This window comes from Leptopilina heterotoma, unplaced genomic scaffold (assembly GCF_015476425.1).
Source record: "Leptopilina heterotoma isolate Lh14 unplaced genomic scaffold, ASM1547642v1 Lhet_530, whole genome shotgun sequence".
NCBI lineage: Eukaryota > Metazoa > Arthropoda > Insecta > Hymenoptera > Figitidae > Leptopilina > Leptopilina heterotoma.
In genome coordinates this window covers 449,428-468,189 of record NW_025111116.1, presented here as the reverse complement: position 1 = coordinate 468,189, position 18,762 = coordinate 449,428, and the positions used below count along the sequence as shown (strand labels likewise).

The 18,762-nt window shown below is 28.6% G+C and overlaps 1 protein-coding gene across 1 annotated transcript in view; it reads right to left on the bottom strand.

Annotated features, from left to right (window-relative positions):
• The window catches only part of LOC122508312 (metastasis-associated protein MTA3), a 231,998-nt gene that overhangs the window by 163,028 nt on the left and 50,208 nt on the right, over nt 1-18,762 (bottom strand). Inside the window, exon 2 of the mRNA XM_043621586.1 lies at nt 12,065-12,132. Coding sequence (XP_043477521.1) covers nt 12,065-12,132 — 68 coding nt within the window. The remainder of the gene's footprint in view (nt 1-12,064; nt 12,133-18,762) is intronic.

Below are 18,762 nucleotides of genomic sequence, written 5' to 3'. Positions count from 1 at the left end.
AAAAAATTGATGGAGACTCAACTGGTTCCGGAGATATTGAATTTTTTGTAAAAAAAAGCGTCGCCGCGCCATAGCACCATACTGCACAAGTCGCGTAGTACGTTACCGCAGTAGTGCATTGCTGCTGTAACTATGACTATTTTTTACAAAAAATTCAATATCTCCGGAACCAGTTGAGTCTCCATCAATTTTTTTTATGAAATTAAAGGTGAATCCATAAGGAATCCAAATATGTTAATAACATTTTTCTCAGAGAGGAGTAAATAAACAAAAAATTGTTTAAAAAATTTTTTTAAAATTTTTTTAATTAAAAATTAATTTTTTTTTATTAACTTTATTTGCATTTTAAAGTACATACTTTTACCTGAAAAATGTGTAAATTTCATAAAAATCCATAAACAATATTTCGAGAAATTCAAAATTTTATAAAATTAATATTAAAATTCAAAATGGCGTATCTTCAACAATTTTGAATTTTTTTTTTTAAATTTGGGGGAAAGAAGTCTCTTATATAGAACTATAATCCCACGAAGTTTTGCGGAAATCGGCATACCCTTTGCAAATCGTGATATTTCTGACGTGAAATGCCTCATATGTAAGGACCAAATACCTACAATAAATAATAAATTAATCAGAACGAAAATACAAAAGGTCTGCATTTGGCCATATATCCCACCTGGGTGGGTTAGACGCCCCCCGCAGTAAGTTATTATGATTTATTACAATAATTATTATAAAAAATGGAAAACACCGATCTAATATTTCTCTGATTAATTTGAAACAAGAAAATAATTGCTAATATTTTCTTACGTGTTAAATATCCTTGATTCTTGTAATAAGGAATTTTGTCCAGCGGTTTGAAAATTTTTGGACATTTTCAGCAATCTGAAATTTTTACATTATTATAACTAATGACCCCGGGGAACCAGCTAGCTGGAACTTTAAAGTAAAATTGTTATGGACTATTGTATAAAAAAACTAATAATCCATAAATATAGTTTCTTTCATATTGGAGATCTGAAAAAGGGGGGCATCTATCCTAGTATAGGGTAAAGACCCTATACCAAATTTGGAAATCACAATTTTCCAGGGTAAATCCGCTCACTTTGGGACGCATGAATAATCTCTAGAAATCATTAGTTAGAATTTTTAAATGACTAGGATTTGCAGGGTTGTTTTTGCCAGGCTTGAATTTTTTGAATCAACCTAGCGATACTAACCATAATGATTAGAAATCCTTATTTTAAAAGTAATTATTATTATTATTATTATTAATTATTAGTAAAAGTAATTACTAGAATAATACCATCGATAATACCATCGAGAATTTTTTCGGTGTAAATATTAAAATTTGTCTTATTCCCGTCTTAAGTATGATTTATTATTGATAAACTATCACTTCTATAAACAATTCTATAAACAACAAATTGGTTTAATAAATAATGAATATAGGTTTCATGAATTACAGCAATGGATTTAAATAATGTTATATTTTATTAAGAGAAAGTGAAATGTAGTTTACAATTTTGGTTTTAACAAGTAATACATTTTGTTATTGTTAAAATATAATACGTGAAATTATTTTATTCTAAATTTTAAATCTAAAACTAAGTGAGCGGCTTTATCCCGACTTCATTTGAGCGACTTTACCCCGAGTGTATTCCTCACATTTCAGAATAAATTTAATTAAATCTTTTTGAAATAAGACCAAACTATATATGTACTTCGAAAAAGGACATCCAATAGCAACAGAAAAAATTTGCCAAATAAATTAAGACTCAAAATTAATGATCGAAAAACTTAAAAATCCAAAAAACGTTTTTTTTTCTGAAACCACTAAAAACATTTGATCGCCTCTGATTCTATGTTGAATTCATGAAACTAAACGAAAGTTCGTTAATATAAGTTGAATGTTAAGTACTATTCACAGTACCAATATCTCCATCTTAAGTTGAGTTCATAGCGTCAAATCGCTAGTGAGCGAGGACCCTAAAGTTTTGAACGTTCATTTGAACGAAATTTTTTTTTTTTATTTCTTAACTTTTCTGCAATTATCTTGTTCAGAGTAGTAAATACAACAAATACAATCAATTTGTGTATCAATCACAAAATTATCGAAATTTTAATATTGGGGGTAAAAAACCACCCCTTTCCAAATAACACATATACGTTATAATGAAATGCATATAAGTGTCCAAAATTGCAAAAAGGCGTGAGAATTTCTTTCTCAAAATATTTTTAAAAATTGCTTAAAAATGTACCAAGCATTTTACAAAAGGTTAGAACGCGCGGACCCCCCTAAAAAAAGCCACCCTTAATTAAAAACCGATAAATATAGCATATAAGTGTTCAAAATTGCAAAAAGGCGTGAGAATTTCTTTCTCAAAATATTTTTAAAAATTCCTTAAAAATGTACCAAGCATTTTACAAAAGGTTAGAACACGCGGACCCCCCCAAAAAAAGCCACCCTTAATTAAAAACCGATAAAAATAGCATATAAGTGTCCAAAACTGCCAAAAGGCGTGAGAATTTCTTTCTCAAAATATTTTTTAAAATTCCTCAAAAATGTACCAAGCATTATCCAAAAGGTTAGAACGTGCGGACCCTCTAAAAAAAGCCACCCTTAATTAAAAACCGATAAAAATAATATTATAAGAGTCCAAAACTGCCAAAAGGAGTGAGAATTTCTTTCTCAAAATATTTTTAAAAATTCCCTAAAAATGTACCAAGCATTTTCCAAAAGATTAGAACGCGCGGACCCCCCCAAAAACAGCCACCCTTAATTAAAAACCGATAAAAATAGCATATAAGTGTCCAAAACTGCCAAAAGGCGTGAGAATTTCTTTCTCAAAATATTTTTAAAAATTCCCCAAAAATGTACCAAGCATTATCCAAAAGGTTAGAACGCGCGGACCCCCCCAAAAAATCCACCCCTAATTAAAAGACGATTAAAAAAAGACATAAGGGGCCCAAACTAATAGAAGGCGTGAAAATTTATGACTCAAAATATTCTTAAAAATTCTCAATAAATATACCAAACAATTTTCACAAGGTTTGAACGCGCGGACCCCCCCTAAAAAAAGCCACCCTTAATTAAAAACCGATAGCAATAGCATATAAGTGTCCAAAACTGCCGAAAGGCGTGAGAATTTCTTTCTCAAAATATTTTTAAAAATTCACTAAAAATATACTAATCAATTTCCAAAAGGTTAGAATGCTCGCACGGACCCCCAAAACCCACCCTTAATTAAAAATATTTTATAATCCCCGAAATCACGAGAATGCGTTCGGCTTTACTTTTGAAAATATTCTTAAAATGTCTCTAAAAATATACGAATGAATTTCCAACAGGTTAGAATGCTCGCACGGACATTCTTTTTTGCAAATTTGTTATAAATATATAATTTGTTTATTTATTAAATTTTAATATTTTTTTACAACAAAAATTGTGTTCAAAACTTTTACTTAAATAAAAAAGAATGCCTTTAGAAAAGCCCCAAATCACGAGAATGCGTTCGGATTTTGTTCTGAAAATATTTTTAAAAATTCCCTAAAAATATACACGCATAGAAAGGGTTTGCTGTGGCAGCGAACATTTTGCTGCCACAGCAAACCTTGTTCGTTGAAATAGGGACAGCGAACAAGTTCGCTGTGAGATCAAACAAGTTCGCTACGACAGCAAACTCGACTAAATTTTTACTAATGTTTGCTGTCACAGCTAACATGTTCGCTGTCACTGCAAACTTCTTAGCTGTGGTAGCTAATTTTCAGAGATTTTACAGCAAACATCTGTTTACTGCTGCAGCTAATTTCTTTTTTTCCGTGTATACCAAGCAATTTCCAAAAGGTTAGAATGCTCGCACGGACCTGCAAACCTCACTCCTGAATCGTTATTGTTGACGTGAACGTTAACAATTTAAAAATTTGTGGAAATAAATTTTTCTTTTTTGAAAATTAAAAAATACGTGTCCCTTTATTTTTTATGTACAATAAAATATTTTAGCGACAGCTAAAACTATAACTTGAAATTAGGCGACCTGCCTGATTTAAAACGGATTCAGTCTTAAGTGTTTGATTTTTCCAGAATTTTTAATAAATATTCTTAAAATTTGTTTTTTGTAACAATTTTAATATAAGAATTTTTCTAGCTGTTCGAATATTGTTAAAGATGTTATTGAAAATATTGATAATTGAACTTTAATAAAAATTATAATGAACATTTTTAGGAATAATTGCTTTGTTATAGAAATATTTTTAACCGATTTTTAGATACTAATTTTTGTAAATAAGCAAATAAGCAAATGAAAAATTATTAATATTTTGTAAATGTATATTAGAGAGAAATAAAGTCATGCAAATTTATGAAAAACAAAAAAACTGAGGATTTTGCGCCAAAATTGTGAATATGAAAAAATTTTTTTCTTTTCCTTTACTTCTAAAAAATTATTATAATTTCTCTAAAAATTGTCATTAAAGAGAACAAATAACAGAAACTTTTTTCTTATTTTCAAAACAATATTTTACTATGCACTATGCAAAATTGTTCTTCTCTCTTTAATGTTATAATTTAATTACGAAAAATGTAATATTGTTTATGAATAGAAAATACACAAGATAAATAATTTAGCCGCGCGTGTTTCTCAGAAAATAGTTTTTCAATAATATTTGCTAAACGGTTAATCCTAGAGTAAAACTACTTTGCAAAAATATTTATTATACCTTAATGAACATTTTCTTCACTGGAAGTTTTCGATCACTAAAAATTTTTCAAATAAACGAAGCTCTCGAACATTGTAAGTAACAATTTTGACACTGCGTATGAAAAAAATTAATAACTTTTTTTAAATAAAATATTTTACTTTCTTCCAAAGTTTGTTATCTTAAGGATAATTTAAACTATACTCCCTGTAAATATCAAAAGAAAATATTCATAACTTTATGCTTTAGAGCGAGTTGAAGTCAAAAATTCAAATTAAAATGTGTTTTCAAAAAATCCAGTTTTTTGCATTTTTTTCGAAAATAGTAAGAGTTATCAATTTTTTTAAAGAAGAAAAAATATGCTGATTCGAATTCCCATTATGGAAGTGATTTCAAAAAATTTCTTTATGACCATCGATTTTTCAACCATCAGAGGCCAACTCAAACGCCTGTGGAAATTTTATGTGTCGTTTTACTTTCTGGCGGCTCATTTTTTAATTCACAATTTTAATAAAAATATAGAACAATCTTCATAATTTCGATTTTTTGTTAAAATACCTACTTTTTAACAGAACTTTAATTTTTTATTGAAAGAAATGAAAAGAACTAGCATTATTTATATTAGACAATTACAATGTTTATTACAAAGTATGATTTTTTTCAAAAAGAAAAAAGTTTGGAATAAGAAACACGATTTCCTCCGCCGAATGGCATCTCTGCTAGCGTTTAAAGAAAATCGAAAAAGAGGCTCACGGACAAGAGTGAAAGTCTGGCATATGATTGTGTGCGTAAGCATGTTGGAAGGAGTAATTCTACCGCAAGAGTGGGAGCCGTTTGCCTCCGCTGTCTGCCAGAACAGCTGGTTACAGAGCGGAGTGGGGAGACTTGATTTTGTCGAGTCTTCGAGAGGCACGATGCTCAAGAAAGTCCCGCGTGAAGGAATAGAGAGAATGTAGTCTTCCCCCACCATGCAGCACACGTTGATTGTTGAAAGCGCTGACGATTCTCCTTTCAGAAGTCGAGCTTTGCCGATTATACTCGAAACAGGACACAATATAACTTAAGTGCGTTCGGCACAGCTTGGCTCAGCTTCGCGCTTTTAGAGTCGCTGCATTGTCTCAGTACCAACTCGGTTTAATAAAATGTTTTTCTAATAACAATCTTCTTAAATTTTTCTATTTTTAAAAATATTTTTTAATAATTATTGAATCATTTTTAAATCTATATTATATGATTAAAAAAAATTTAAATAATTGTCTGAAAATTCATTAAAATATTTGAAAATAATAATTTTAAAAAAATTTAGGAATTTAAAAAACTAATTAAGTTTTTATAAAATTTAAATTTCAAATTTTGAAAATATTTGATTACTACAAATGCTGAAAACAATTTTTATTAAAAAATGGAATTTTAAATACTTAATCATTATTATTTTTTTTACAGAAATTAAGATTTTCAAATATTTTAAATTTAATAACATATATAAGAATATTATTATAAAATAAGAAAATAACGACTCAAAGTGATCGCTTTTTTCATGGTTTATAATAATTAGAACTTGATACTATCATTATTTTATAGTTTATACTATAAAAATATGATTACTGTAATTTCTTCAAAATTATTTTCAGTTCACTTATTCATTTCTAGAATTTTTAACTCAAATTCTTCTTTAAATCTATTATTTTTAATAATTTTTGAAAAAGTTCTTGTTTGGGAATTTTGAAATCCACTTGTTTACAATTCAATTTAACCTAAAATTTAGATTCTTCTGGCATTCTTCAATGAAAAAAATTAGAAATTAAAAACTTCAAACAATTAAAAAAAAATTCCATTGAACTTTTTGAGAAAAATTAATACTAAATTTCCTTAAAAATCCTGTCAAGAATTTAATTATTTTTATAAATAATAAAATTATTCGCAGGAATTCAAGTATTCTCAAAAATTTGATTAACATTCTTCAAAATAATTTAATTATTTTTAAAATTGACAAAATTCTTCGCGCAAGAATTCAATTATTTTCAACATTGATGAAATTCTCAGCAAGAATTCAATTATTTTCAAAAATGATAAAATTCTTCGTAAATATTCAATTATTTTCAATATATTAATTTTTACGTAATTTCGATTATTATTCTGACATTCTTCAATTAAGTATATATTAGAAAATAAAAACTTCAAGAATTAAAGAAAAATTTAATTAAACTTTTTTAACCTTTAAACTGATATGTCGGTCTGTCAGACCGCTAAAAAAATTTTCTTTGCTTATAACTTTTTTTCAAAGTGCACTGAAACCTTGGTTATACGGAAATTGGTTATACGGAATGTGATGGCGCTGAAACGGGATGAGGGGTGAAGGGAAGGATCGTGCTTGACTCGATGATGTCAGTAGCGTACCTAATACTGGATCCTTTTTCCCCTTGATATAACCTAACCTCAAAATTGTTAGTGAGTTATCGGACAATATTAATTAATTAATTTATTTGTCTACAAAAGTAATTTAATAAATTCAAATTATCAATTTTACACTATATTAATAAATTCTAAAGATGGGACATTCCACGTCAACACGGACAGAGCTCTAAACAAAAATTGCTTTGATGGATTTAAACGTTCTAGGGCTTAAAAGATTTCTACGTTCATGTACTTTAAGATGCCGATGGGCGTTTTTTGCAAAATTCCATTTCCGATGCCAATAGAACTATCAAAAGTCAAAAGGTTCAAAAATCTCAAAATACTTTTATGAATTAAAAGCAAAAAACGAGGTAAATTATTCTGTAACTCATTCTTTATCATTTTTTAGGGTTCTCGAATATAAATCTAAAGTTTTTTTTTAAAAATCCAAAATGGCGAAATCAATATGGCGGACAAAATTTCAAATTTGATCAGATTCGATTAAAACTTGTTACTCGGGGGTTTTTAGGGTCGCTGATTACGAATCTGAAGTCACTTTTTAAAAATTCAAAATGGCGGATCCAATATGGCGGAAAAAATTTTCAAATTTGATCCGATTCCCTTAAAACGTGTTACTCGGGGGCTTTTGGGGTCGCAGATTATGAATATGAAGTTACTTTGTGTTTGAGACTTCAAATTCATAATCAGATACGCTAAAAACCACCGAGTAACACTTTTTAATTAAATCTGATCAAATTAAAAAATTTGATCCGCCATTTTGAATTTCTACAAAGTAACTTCATATTCATAATCTGCGACCCCAAAAGCCCCTGAGTAACACGTTTTAAGGGAATCGGATCAAATTTGAAAATTTTTTCCGCCATATTGGATCCTCCATTTTGAATTTTTAAAAAGTGACTTCAGATTCGTAATCAGAGACCCTAAAAACCCCCGAGTAACAAGTTTTAATCGAATCTGATCAAATTTGAATTTTGTCCGCCATATTGAATTCGCCATTTTGGATTTTAAAAAAAAAACTTTAGATTTATATTCGGGAACCCTAAAAACTGATAAAGAATGAGTTACAGAATAATTTACCTCGTTTTTTGCTTTTAATTCATAAAAGTATTTTGAGATTTTTGGACCTTTTGACTTTTGACAGTTCTATTGGCATCGGAAATGGAATTTTGCAAAAAACACCCATCGGCATCTTAAAGTACATGAACGTAGAAATCTTTTAAGCCCTAGAACGTTTAAATCCATCAAAGCAATTTTTGTTTAGAGCTCTGTCCGTGTTGACGTGGAATGTCCCAGATATAAAAAAAAATTAGCAGGCGACTCTATTTCAATCGAGAGCAAAAAGAATCTTCGTACTGTCCTGTATATTTATACTTTTTCGTCAAGGTAACCTATTTGGATTATACGGACACACACCCGAGTTGTCCGTATAACCAAGGTTTCAGTGTATTATAAGAACTTGAGCTTTTCAGTAGCTTCATATTTTATCAAAATCTGTTAGGTGACAACTTTTTCAAAAATTTTTTTTTTTTCAAATTCATTAAATTTTGTATTGTAACATGTGTAAAAATAAAAAAAATTCAATCAAAATAATATAGAAATGACTTTTTTATGTTAATAAATAAAAAATATTTATAATAGTTGTCTTTAGAAAATTATTAATTACTAAAAAACCATGAAAAAAGGGAATAACGATCTGACAGTCCGGGGGTAGCACTGAGCGTGATTTTTCAGCACGTAGCAGTTTAAAGGTTAAAAAAATTAATTCTTCAGAATTGTTAGTTAAAAGTATGAAAAGTTCAAATTTTTCAAAATTTTAATTTGAAACCTTTTCAAAATTCAATTATTTCTTAAATTTTACGCTACATTGCTTTTAATATTCAATAATAATCTAATATCTTAACTGAAATTCATTTTTAAATCAATATTTACTAAAAAAAATACATAGAATTAAATTATTTAAATACAAAAAATAAATATCCTATTAAATGATTGAATGTTTCTTGAAATTGAATTTTCATAAAGAATTTAATAAACAAATTTTTAAATAATTGAATTCTCTTCACAAATTTTAATAAAATTTTTAAAAATAAGTTCATTTTTCGGAAATATAATTAAAATTTTAATTAAAAATAATTTAATTTCTCCAATGAATTTTATAAGAGTTTTTAAAAATAACTGAAATTTTGCCATTATTAAAATTTCAACGAAGAATTCCATTAAAATTATTTTGAAAAAATGGAATTATTACAAAGAATTTCATTAAAAATTTTTAAAAATAATTTAATTTTTTGAATAAATTTAATTAAAACTTTATAGATAATAATACTTAAATTCTAATAAATAAATTGTAGCAAAGATTTTTAAAATAATTGAATTTTTTTGAGGAATTTTAATCAAATTTTTAAGAATAATTTCATTTTTCGAAGAATTCTATTAAAATTGTATTAAAAATAATTGAAAGTCTGGGACGAGTTTTATTATTTATTTAAAAACAATGAAATTTTAAAATAAAATTTTATTAAAATTTTTTTTGATAATTAAATTCTTTTGGAAAATTTTATTAAAGTAGTAGATTTGTCAAAAATCATTGAATTAATAACAATTTTTGAAAATACATAATTGAAATTTTACCATAAATTTTATTCAAATTTTTGGAAATAATTAAATTTTCCAGAAGAATTTCGCTACTTTTGAAAATAATTGAATTTCTGCAAACATTTGTAATTACTTCAAAATTCAACTTCTTTTAATGTTTTTAATTAAAATTCTTCTATAAATATTGATAATATAAAGCACTTATGTATATTATTTAAATTTAATTAGAGGTGGTTTATGGGATTTCGAGCGCCACATCGCACCTATGGTTTGGTGGCTTTTTTTAGAGGGTCCGCGCGTTCTAACCTTTTGGATAATGCTTGGTACATTTTTGGGAAATTTTTAAAAATATTTTGAGAAAGAAATTCTCAGGTCTTTTGGCAGTTTTGGACACTTATATGCTATTTTTATCGGTTTTTAATTAAGGGTGGCTTTTTTTGGGGGGGTCCGCGCGTTCTAACCTTTTGGAAAATGCTTGGTACATTTTTGGGGAAATTTTAAAAATATTTTGAGAAAGAAATTCTCACGCCTTTTGGCAGTTTTGGACACTTATATGCTATATTTATCGGTTTTTAATTAAGGGTGGCTTTTTTTAGGGGGGTCCGCGCGTTCTAACCTTTTGTAAAATGCTTGGTACATTTTTAAGGAGTTTTTAAAAATATTTTGAGAAAGAAATTCTCACGCCTTTTGGCAGTTTTGGACACTTATATGCTATTTTTATCGGTTTTTAATTAAGGGTGGCTTTTTTTAGGGGGGTCCGCGCGTTCTAACCTTTTGGATATGACACAAAGTATTAGAAAAATTTTAGCACTTTTGCATGAGAGTTACAAAAACAGTCAATGAAAATTTCTAGCACCTTGCTTGAGAATTTCAATGACTTTCAAAAAAATTGTATATTTCTGTAAAAATGAAGAAAATAATTTCCACTTGTTCACACAGTTTTTCTAAATTCGCTCATTCATTCACATAAGTATTTGGGTAATTAATCACATAAACAAAGAATAATTATTGTATCACTTTTCGACGTTTATCACCACTTATGAACTAACCTGTAACACACATGTATTCGCGTATAACTTAAATATAAACACACACTTAACACTTAAAAGTACGAATCGAATTGTTCTTATATACCACATGGTGAAATTTTTCATGACTTGTGAGACACGCTATTTCACTGAAAAATTAGTAATATATAACATTCTGTCTTGTTAGAAACACAAAATAAAGAATATTTTTTTGAAAGTCAATTCTTAAAGACAAATATATATTAAAACACTATTTGTTTTTCGTAAAGTAATATGTATTCTCATTTGAAATCAACACAAATGGAAACAGATGATCAGCTGGCATTTACCTTGGGTAGAAACGTAGTACTAGAATAATTCTAGGACTTTTTTCATTATTTCCTTGATTTTGTTACGTTCTCTAAGAAAAGGTATATGATATACTCTAAAAATTTTGTCCTATCCAAAAGTCAAGCTGTTTCAAAGAAAATTTCACTAATTTTTTTTTCCGTGTACATATATATTTATATGTAACAGATTTAGATTTTCTGTAAGTTTTTCAAAAATATTTGCTGCTAAAATAGAATGTTTGCAGCAAATTTGCAATTTATAAGTTTACTACAAGTTTTCATAAAAAGTTTACTACAAATGTGCATTTATGTTTTCGGAAAGTTTGCAAGGTGAGATTTTATAACTAATTTCTATTTTTCCGTAAAAATATTTCTATTAATAATGAAAGTAAATCAACAAACATTTCAGTGTAATATGTTTAGTCTAGTGCCATACAAATCTATTCAGTTATAAAAATAATTTGTCTATTGTGCACATCAAGACACATCCCCGTGTAGAAATTTCGCTGGGGCCCTGATCAGGGCCGGATAGGGCCGACCTATTAGGGAATGAAACGCCGCGCCCGATGTGGCCCTGATCAGGAAATCCACATTTTCTTGTCGCCCCGATCTGGCCCTGATCGGGCGCGGCGTTTCATTCCTTACTATGGCCCTAGTAGGGTAATTTCTACACGGGTCCTTTTCTGGTGAATAATTTTAGAAATTTCAGATTTATAGAATTGCTTCCCAAATTATTCTCGTATAAAGATTTTAATTCCAGAGAAGTTTTCTTGTAATCTTTCTACATAATAAAAGTCATTTGAGTCAGTTATGGAATTGGTTTAAGATAGTGATGGATGTCGAGAACAGGTTTATTTTTAACAACTTGACGACTAGTTTAAATGTATTAGCAAGGATGTTTGACATTAAATTCACCAAAATACACTAAATATTTTTAGTTCGCATATAGTTTACTTATTTAGGAGCACAATAGAACTAAAATAGATATTTAAAAATTACCTTATTTAATTCTTCTATCCTCCTTATTTGATAAGGCGACGTGGAAGATGTCTCAAAATAGACATAATCTGAAAAAATATACATTCATTAGAGAACAGGATTTGTAGCGTATATAGTATTTCAACTAGGTCTAATTAAAAATAAAGTTACAAAACTGTATAGCGCATAATTTTATTTTAAACCCTTTTTTACACTGACAGTCAAAATAATATTCATTTAAGTTTTCATTTGAATCAGCAGCATTTGGCAATATTAAAGTCGAAAGAGTGAAATTTGTTTTGTTATTACACTAAATTTTCAGCCGGTCTAACAATTCTGACTTCGGATTCGGATTCAACGGGCAAAAATGTATGGGAATAAACCAGTCTCAGCCAAAAACTTTTTTTGTGTGTAGTTTGACAGAATGCAGTATAACTGAATAGAATTTTAAAAAATTAATTAAATAAATATGTGTTGGGTTTAACAGAGTATAATTTAATTTTGTTGAATTTTAATAATCAATCGAATGGAGTTTAAAAATGGGGAAATTTATCATTGTAGTATTTAAACCACCTTAATGTAAAGAGCCTTTAAAAACTACAGTAGAACCCCGGTTATCCGAGCTAATGTGGACCGGACGTACCTCGGATTAAGAGAATACTCGGATAATACGGACTTTTCTATTTACACTACAATTTAACATTTGCATTTTTTAAATAGGGTAAGTGTGGGTATTTCTGCGAGTGACACAATTATTGCGATTTTTAAAAAATTATTATTTTCATTTCATTATTTTTCATTTTGAATCTTACTTGATAGAATAGCTCATAAAAATATACATTCCGACAATTATTAATTTATTTATTTAAATTTGAAATATATTATGACAGAATTCTGTGAAATTATCAAATATGTCAGTCATGAATGCATCCCTCACAGCATGGGATATCCCGTGGATATCCCATTTCCATCCCGCGACATCCCTTGGATATCCCAGGGAGATCCCATGGGATATCTCACGGGACGGAAATTTGGATAGCCCAGGGATATCCATTGGATATCCCTGGGATGTCCCTGAGATATCCACGGGATATGCAAATTTTTCTTTTGTGGGGTATCCCGCGTGGGATATCCCTGGGATATCTTGCGTGGGATATATGTCAGCGCATGTGTATTAAACGGAATACGATCGTTCCAAGTGTCAAAAGATTGTGTGGAATTATATTTACAAATTAAAGTCAAAAAAGTTTCATTCAATATTTGTTGCATCAAATATTGGTAGATAATATATTAAATTATTCAAATATTTATTCTAATTACATTGTACATTCTAAACAAATAATGGATGAATTACTAGATTAATTACTGAAAATCCAGTATATTTTTCCCTTTAAACAAGAAGAAATAAAATTTTATATGTATGTACTCATATAATCTTACACGCGCAGGCGTCGACCTTCCCAGCTGTTGAGTGTCATGGCGACCATGGCGTCGCGTCATTAGATCAGAAGCGTGTGTTTTGCAGTGTGTGATTATAAGTGTTGCTGTTTAATATGTTTAACTTTCACATTTTTTTAGTTTCTTGTAAATATCTTTAACCAATAAATATTTATCAGTAATAGATAAAATGAATTGACCAAAATTAATTTAACCACACACAATAAATGTTTAGCGTTAAAAAGACATTTTTTATTGAATTCAACTAATGTTTATTAAATCACAAAAAAATAACTTTGTTATTAGTCAAATATAATCTTTTATTTTTGAAATAATTTTTTTCTCATTCTAGTTATAATTTAATAATAGTTTTTCAACTCTTTAAAGCTCTAATTATTTTTCAACATATTACTATTTCTCACGTAGCATATCCCGCGTGGATAATATTAGGATATCCCGCGCGAGTCTCCCATGGGATGGAAATTTGGATATCCCAGGGATATCTCTGAGACGTCACAGATATCCCAGGGATGTCCCTGGGATATCCTAATATCCCGCGAGATATCTCAGGGATATCCCTGGGATATCCTTTTGCTCAGAGGGATATTAAAAACCGTTGATATTTCCAATATTCACTATAGTATACACGTTTCAGTGTTACTAATCAAAGAAGTACACTTTATTATTTGAAAAATATATTAATTTACCCATCTATTATTGATTTTCAATTAATAATACTTAAAACTATATTAGTAGCAGAATTTTTACTGCATGTTAGTCATGGAGTAGTATAAGGAGACCGAACGCCACTTACGCAAAGTGGCCGCACTTTTCATTACCGTGTTTCCTCTGGGCTCACTTACATCGATAGAAGCGCCCCCAACGGGGAAAAATGTCACCAATAATGTCACAAATGTCACAGTGCAGTTGGTATTTTTATAGGTTAGTGTTGTTTGGAAATAGTTGACAATTATCATTAATAATTATCTTATAATTATAATATATTATTATTTATTCAATATTAATTTTGAAAGTGCTCGGTTGGAAGTGAAAAGAGATAAATAAGTAAGTATATGTGAGAATTGTTGCGATTAATATTGTTTATATACATAACTTAATTGTTACTAAAATTCCCTCTATAATTAAGAGAGAAGAATTGCAATTTTTCACTACACAGACAGCAGCAGGCATTTTCACTCACAATTTATTTTTTACATGCTTCATTAAACTAACAATCACTTTTATAAACAAAATTAGAGGTTATGTCATGTCTTATTTTGTTTTTAAATATAATGATCTTCTCCTCCGCGAGAGGCTCTTCTATCGATGTAAGTGAGCCTAGAGGAATCACTGTTATGAAAAATGCGGCCACGTTTGACGCGGATTCATCACGGGCGTTCGGTCTCCTTATACTACTCCATGATGTTAGTATTATTGTGATTTTTAAATACGTTTACTGCGCAACGCATACTAAACATAACCTCTTTTTTGACAACCAGCGCGTTATGCGACACCTGATTTTCTACAATAATGCTCGCACAATAATTAATGTTTCCTTCATAAATGTCACACAATATTACTCGCAACTCAACAATAATACATGTGTTGACAATCAGTTTTTAATTTACTTTTTTAAATACAAATAAGTAACGAAATTTGATTGAGTTTAATGATTTGGAAAATATAATAATTGAACTTTAATTTGTAATTGAAAAAACTGCATTTCATTTTTTTGTAAACTTAGACGAGCTTCGCAAAGTTAACCTACACTAAAAATTCGCAGAAATACCCACACTTACCCTAAGTCTTTTCTACATAAGAAAAATGATTTTTTTAAAATTAGATAATAATTTTAATAATTTACTAGCAACAAATCGCGTGCTAAAGCGCGCGGCTAACTTCTTACTACCTTTTTTAATTAAAATTAGCAATTTTAAAAATAATAAAATTTGAAAATTTTCTAATTTAAATTTTTGTTGAAAATACTAAAAAAAATTCAATTTTGTACAATTTAAAAATAATTGCAAAAATTATTTAAAAAAAAATAAAATTCTTCTTATTAAATTCAACTATGTTCAAATCTTTAAAAAAATTCTCGTAAAAATCCCAATTATCTTTATAAATAACAAAATTCTTCTCCAAAGTTCAATTATTTTCAGAAATTTTTCTAATTTTAATGATTTTCAATCTCTACGATTTTAATAAAATATTTCCCAAAACGAATTCAATTATTTAAAAAAAATTTTAATTTGAAATTTTAGAAAATTACAATTTTCAATGAATGAATTAAATAATAAAAATTTCACCCACAAAGCACAGACATTTTCTGCAAGTTTGCAGCAAACTTGCATAAATATAAAAATGTCACCCACTTGGAAAGTTTGCACTGCAAGTTTGCAGCAAACTTGCGCCAAATAGCAAAAACTTAAATGTATGCGCAGTAGTTTACTATGACATCTAGAGCTGCGCACTACATTTTAGTCACCTTCCCTACAGGGAAGGCATCGTTCATCAAAATATATCCAATTTGAAAAAAAATTTTTTTTTAATTTTTTAGGTATTTTAAAAAGTTTGCTGCAAATTTTCCTCAAGTTTTCATTGCAAACTTGCCAAGAGGGTGACATTTTTATTTGTACACTGAAAAAAATTCTTAGTAAATTTGACTACTTTTTAACTACTTTTCTTAGTTCAATAAGTCCCCAAAGATATTTTTGAACTTACGTTTATTATTAGACATGTAGTTGAATGAAGTGATAATACAGTTGCATTAACTACTTTTCTTAGTTAAATAGGAACCAATGACAGTTTTACAGTAAAATTAACTGCTGATTTGTAGTTAAAGTTACTAAGATAACTCAGTAGTAAAGACAACTACTTAAAATGGTAAAATAAAATTATTTATAATTTATTATAAATATTATCGAGTTGTATTTTTCATATTTTTCCGTACCCACTTTTATACCTGTACCTTATATATTTAATGTAAATATACCTAACGGAGAAAAAATCTCTAAACGTCGGGAGTTGAACGCTCGACCCTAACATTCGCAAACCGATAACCTAACCACCTAACCACGCTCGCCCGCTACGATGACTTGCTTAATACTTAAAGGCATTCCTGACACAGTTCAACTGATAACTGTAGTTAATTTTACTACTTAAAGTAGTTGCATTTACAACTTTTCATAGTTGCTAATCTTCTATAAAAACCTATAACATAAATTACATGGAAAATTATTTAACTCCTAGAAGAAGTAAAAACTACTACAAAATTAGTCTATCGAACTACTTTAAGTAGTAGAATCTACTACTTTCTGTAGTCATTTCTGTAACATACCTGCAGTTACAAAGTTAACTGTAAAATTACATTAATTTAATTAATAATTTTAAACTACATAAAACAGTTAAAATAAGTATCAAAAGTAGTCAGACTAACTAAAAAAGTAGTTCTTTTTATTACTTTTTACTCTACTAAGGGGATGTAGTTGAAAATGTCTCATGTATTTTTTTCAGTGTATGCAAGTTTACTGCAAACTTGGATGCGAACTTGCGAACTTTGCATGGAAAACTTGCAGCAAACTTGCAGAAAAATACTGTGCTTTGTGAGCAGAGGAATTCTATTATTTAAAATTTTTTTTATAAATTTCTTTGCAATAATAATTCAATTATTTTCATGAAGAATAACATTTTTTTAAACAGGAATTCAATTATTTTCATAAATAATAAAATTCTATAGGGTCAGTTGGGGTAAATAGAAACAGATTTGTTAAGTTTCACCAATAGCATAAGTTTTTTCAATTAAATCCGAATACTATCGGTTTTTTTGTGTATTGAGTTATTATTTCACTTTTGTAGAACAATTTTATGGAGTAGTAGAAAATATCCCAGTAAACGAAAACTAATTGAAATGAATTAAAAAGAATTCACAAAGAGCTTTCGTGAATCCCGCTTTGTGACAAATACGAATTGGAGCCATGATGCAATTTTCCTGAATTCGTGAAACTGTATTGAACTTCCGAACCTTCTATCCGTACCAATTCACTGGACAAGTTTTGAGCCTTTAATTTTTTTCAATTCGTTAGCACGAATTCAATGCATTCCTTGGCCATTTCTTTCGAATGCGAATTCGTTTGGACAAATTGGTACATATTGAATTAAATTCAATTGAATATACAAAGAGCTTGAGTGAATCCCGCTTTGTGACAAATACGAATTGGAGCCTACCAAAAATGTTAATTCGTTTCAATTCATTTGAATTAGTTTTTTTTTACTGGGATGGGAATCATTAAATCGTAATAATCAACTGTTTCTATTTACTCGCCTAAATTTTTCAACTTTGCTAAAATTTAGGGGTAAATAGAAACAATTTATTATTTCTTACAAAATTAAAGAAAAAATCAATTTCAAATATGGAAATGTTAAAAGATACAAAGAATTACATAAAAAATTATGTTAGTTATAAAATAATTCAAACTAATAAATAATAATGCATTACGTAAGTTTAAACCTTTAACCCCCAGCGATTTAGATCAAAAACAACTTTTGACTTCAAACTTTCATAACTTTGACAAAAATTAAAATATTTTTGATATCCAAATACCCAACACCCACAAATGTATTCTACTTTGTGAACAAAATTTATAGTGCGATAAAGAATTAACAATTTTTTAATTCTAACAATAATAAAAAAATAATGTTTATGGCAAGATTTACAACAAAATTACAAAATCGAAAATTAAATAAGGCTAAACTAATGAAAATGACTACTTGAGGGTTTTTGAGGTCGCTGATTATAAATCCGATGTCAGTTTTTCAAAATAAAAATGGCGGAAACAAAATGAAGAAAATTGCACTTTTCTAAAAACAGTAGGGTTTTAAAGCAAAAAGATGAAACACACATTACACAAATGAAGGTTTGTTATCTTTTTTTTTCTCTTCTATTCTCTCTCATTTTCATAAATAATGCTGAAAATAGCGTTGTAGTTTGATCGAAACAATTTTCTCTCTTTCTATTATAAGAAATATTGTTGAAATTATTCTGTTTCCATTTACCCCGAATTTTCAGTTTTTAGGGGTAAATAATGAAACTGAAGTTACCAACGTTTGTTCGACGAAAAATATAATACGTAACAATTTCCCGGCCTCAGATCCAATTTTTTTTCACATATGTTATAAACATTAATGTTAGAAGCCATTAGAAATTATTTTCAACTGGAACCAGGTCGGGGAGGGCAACGATTTTGATTTTTGTCACGGATTTTTCGAAAAAATTTTGACAAAAA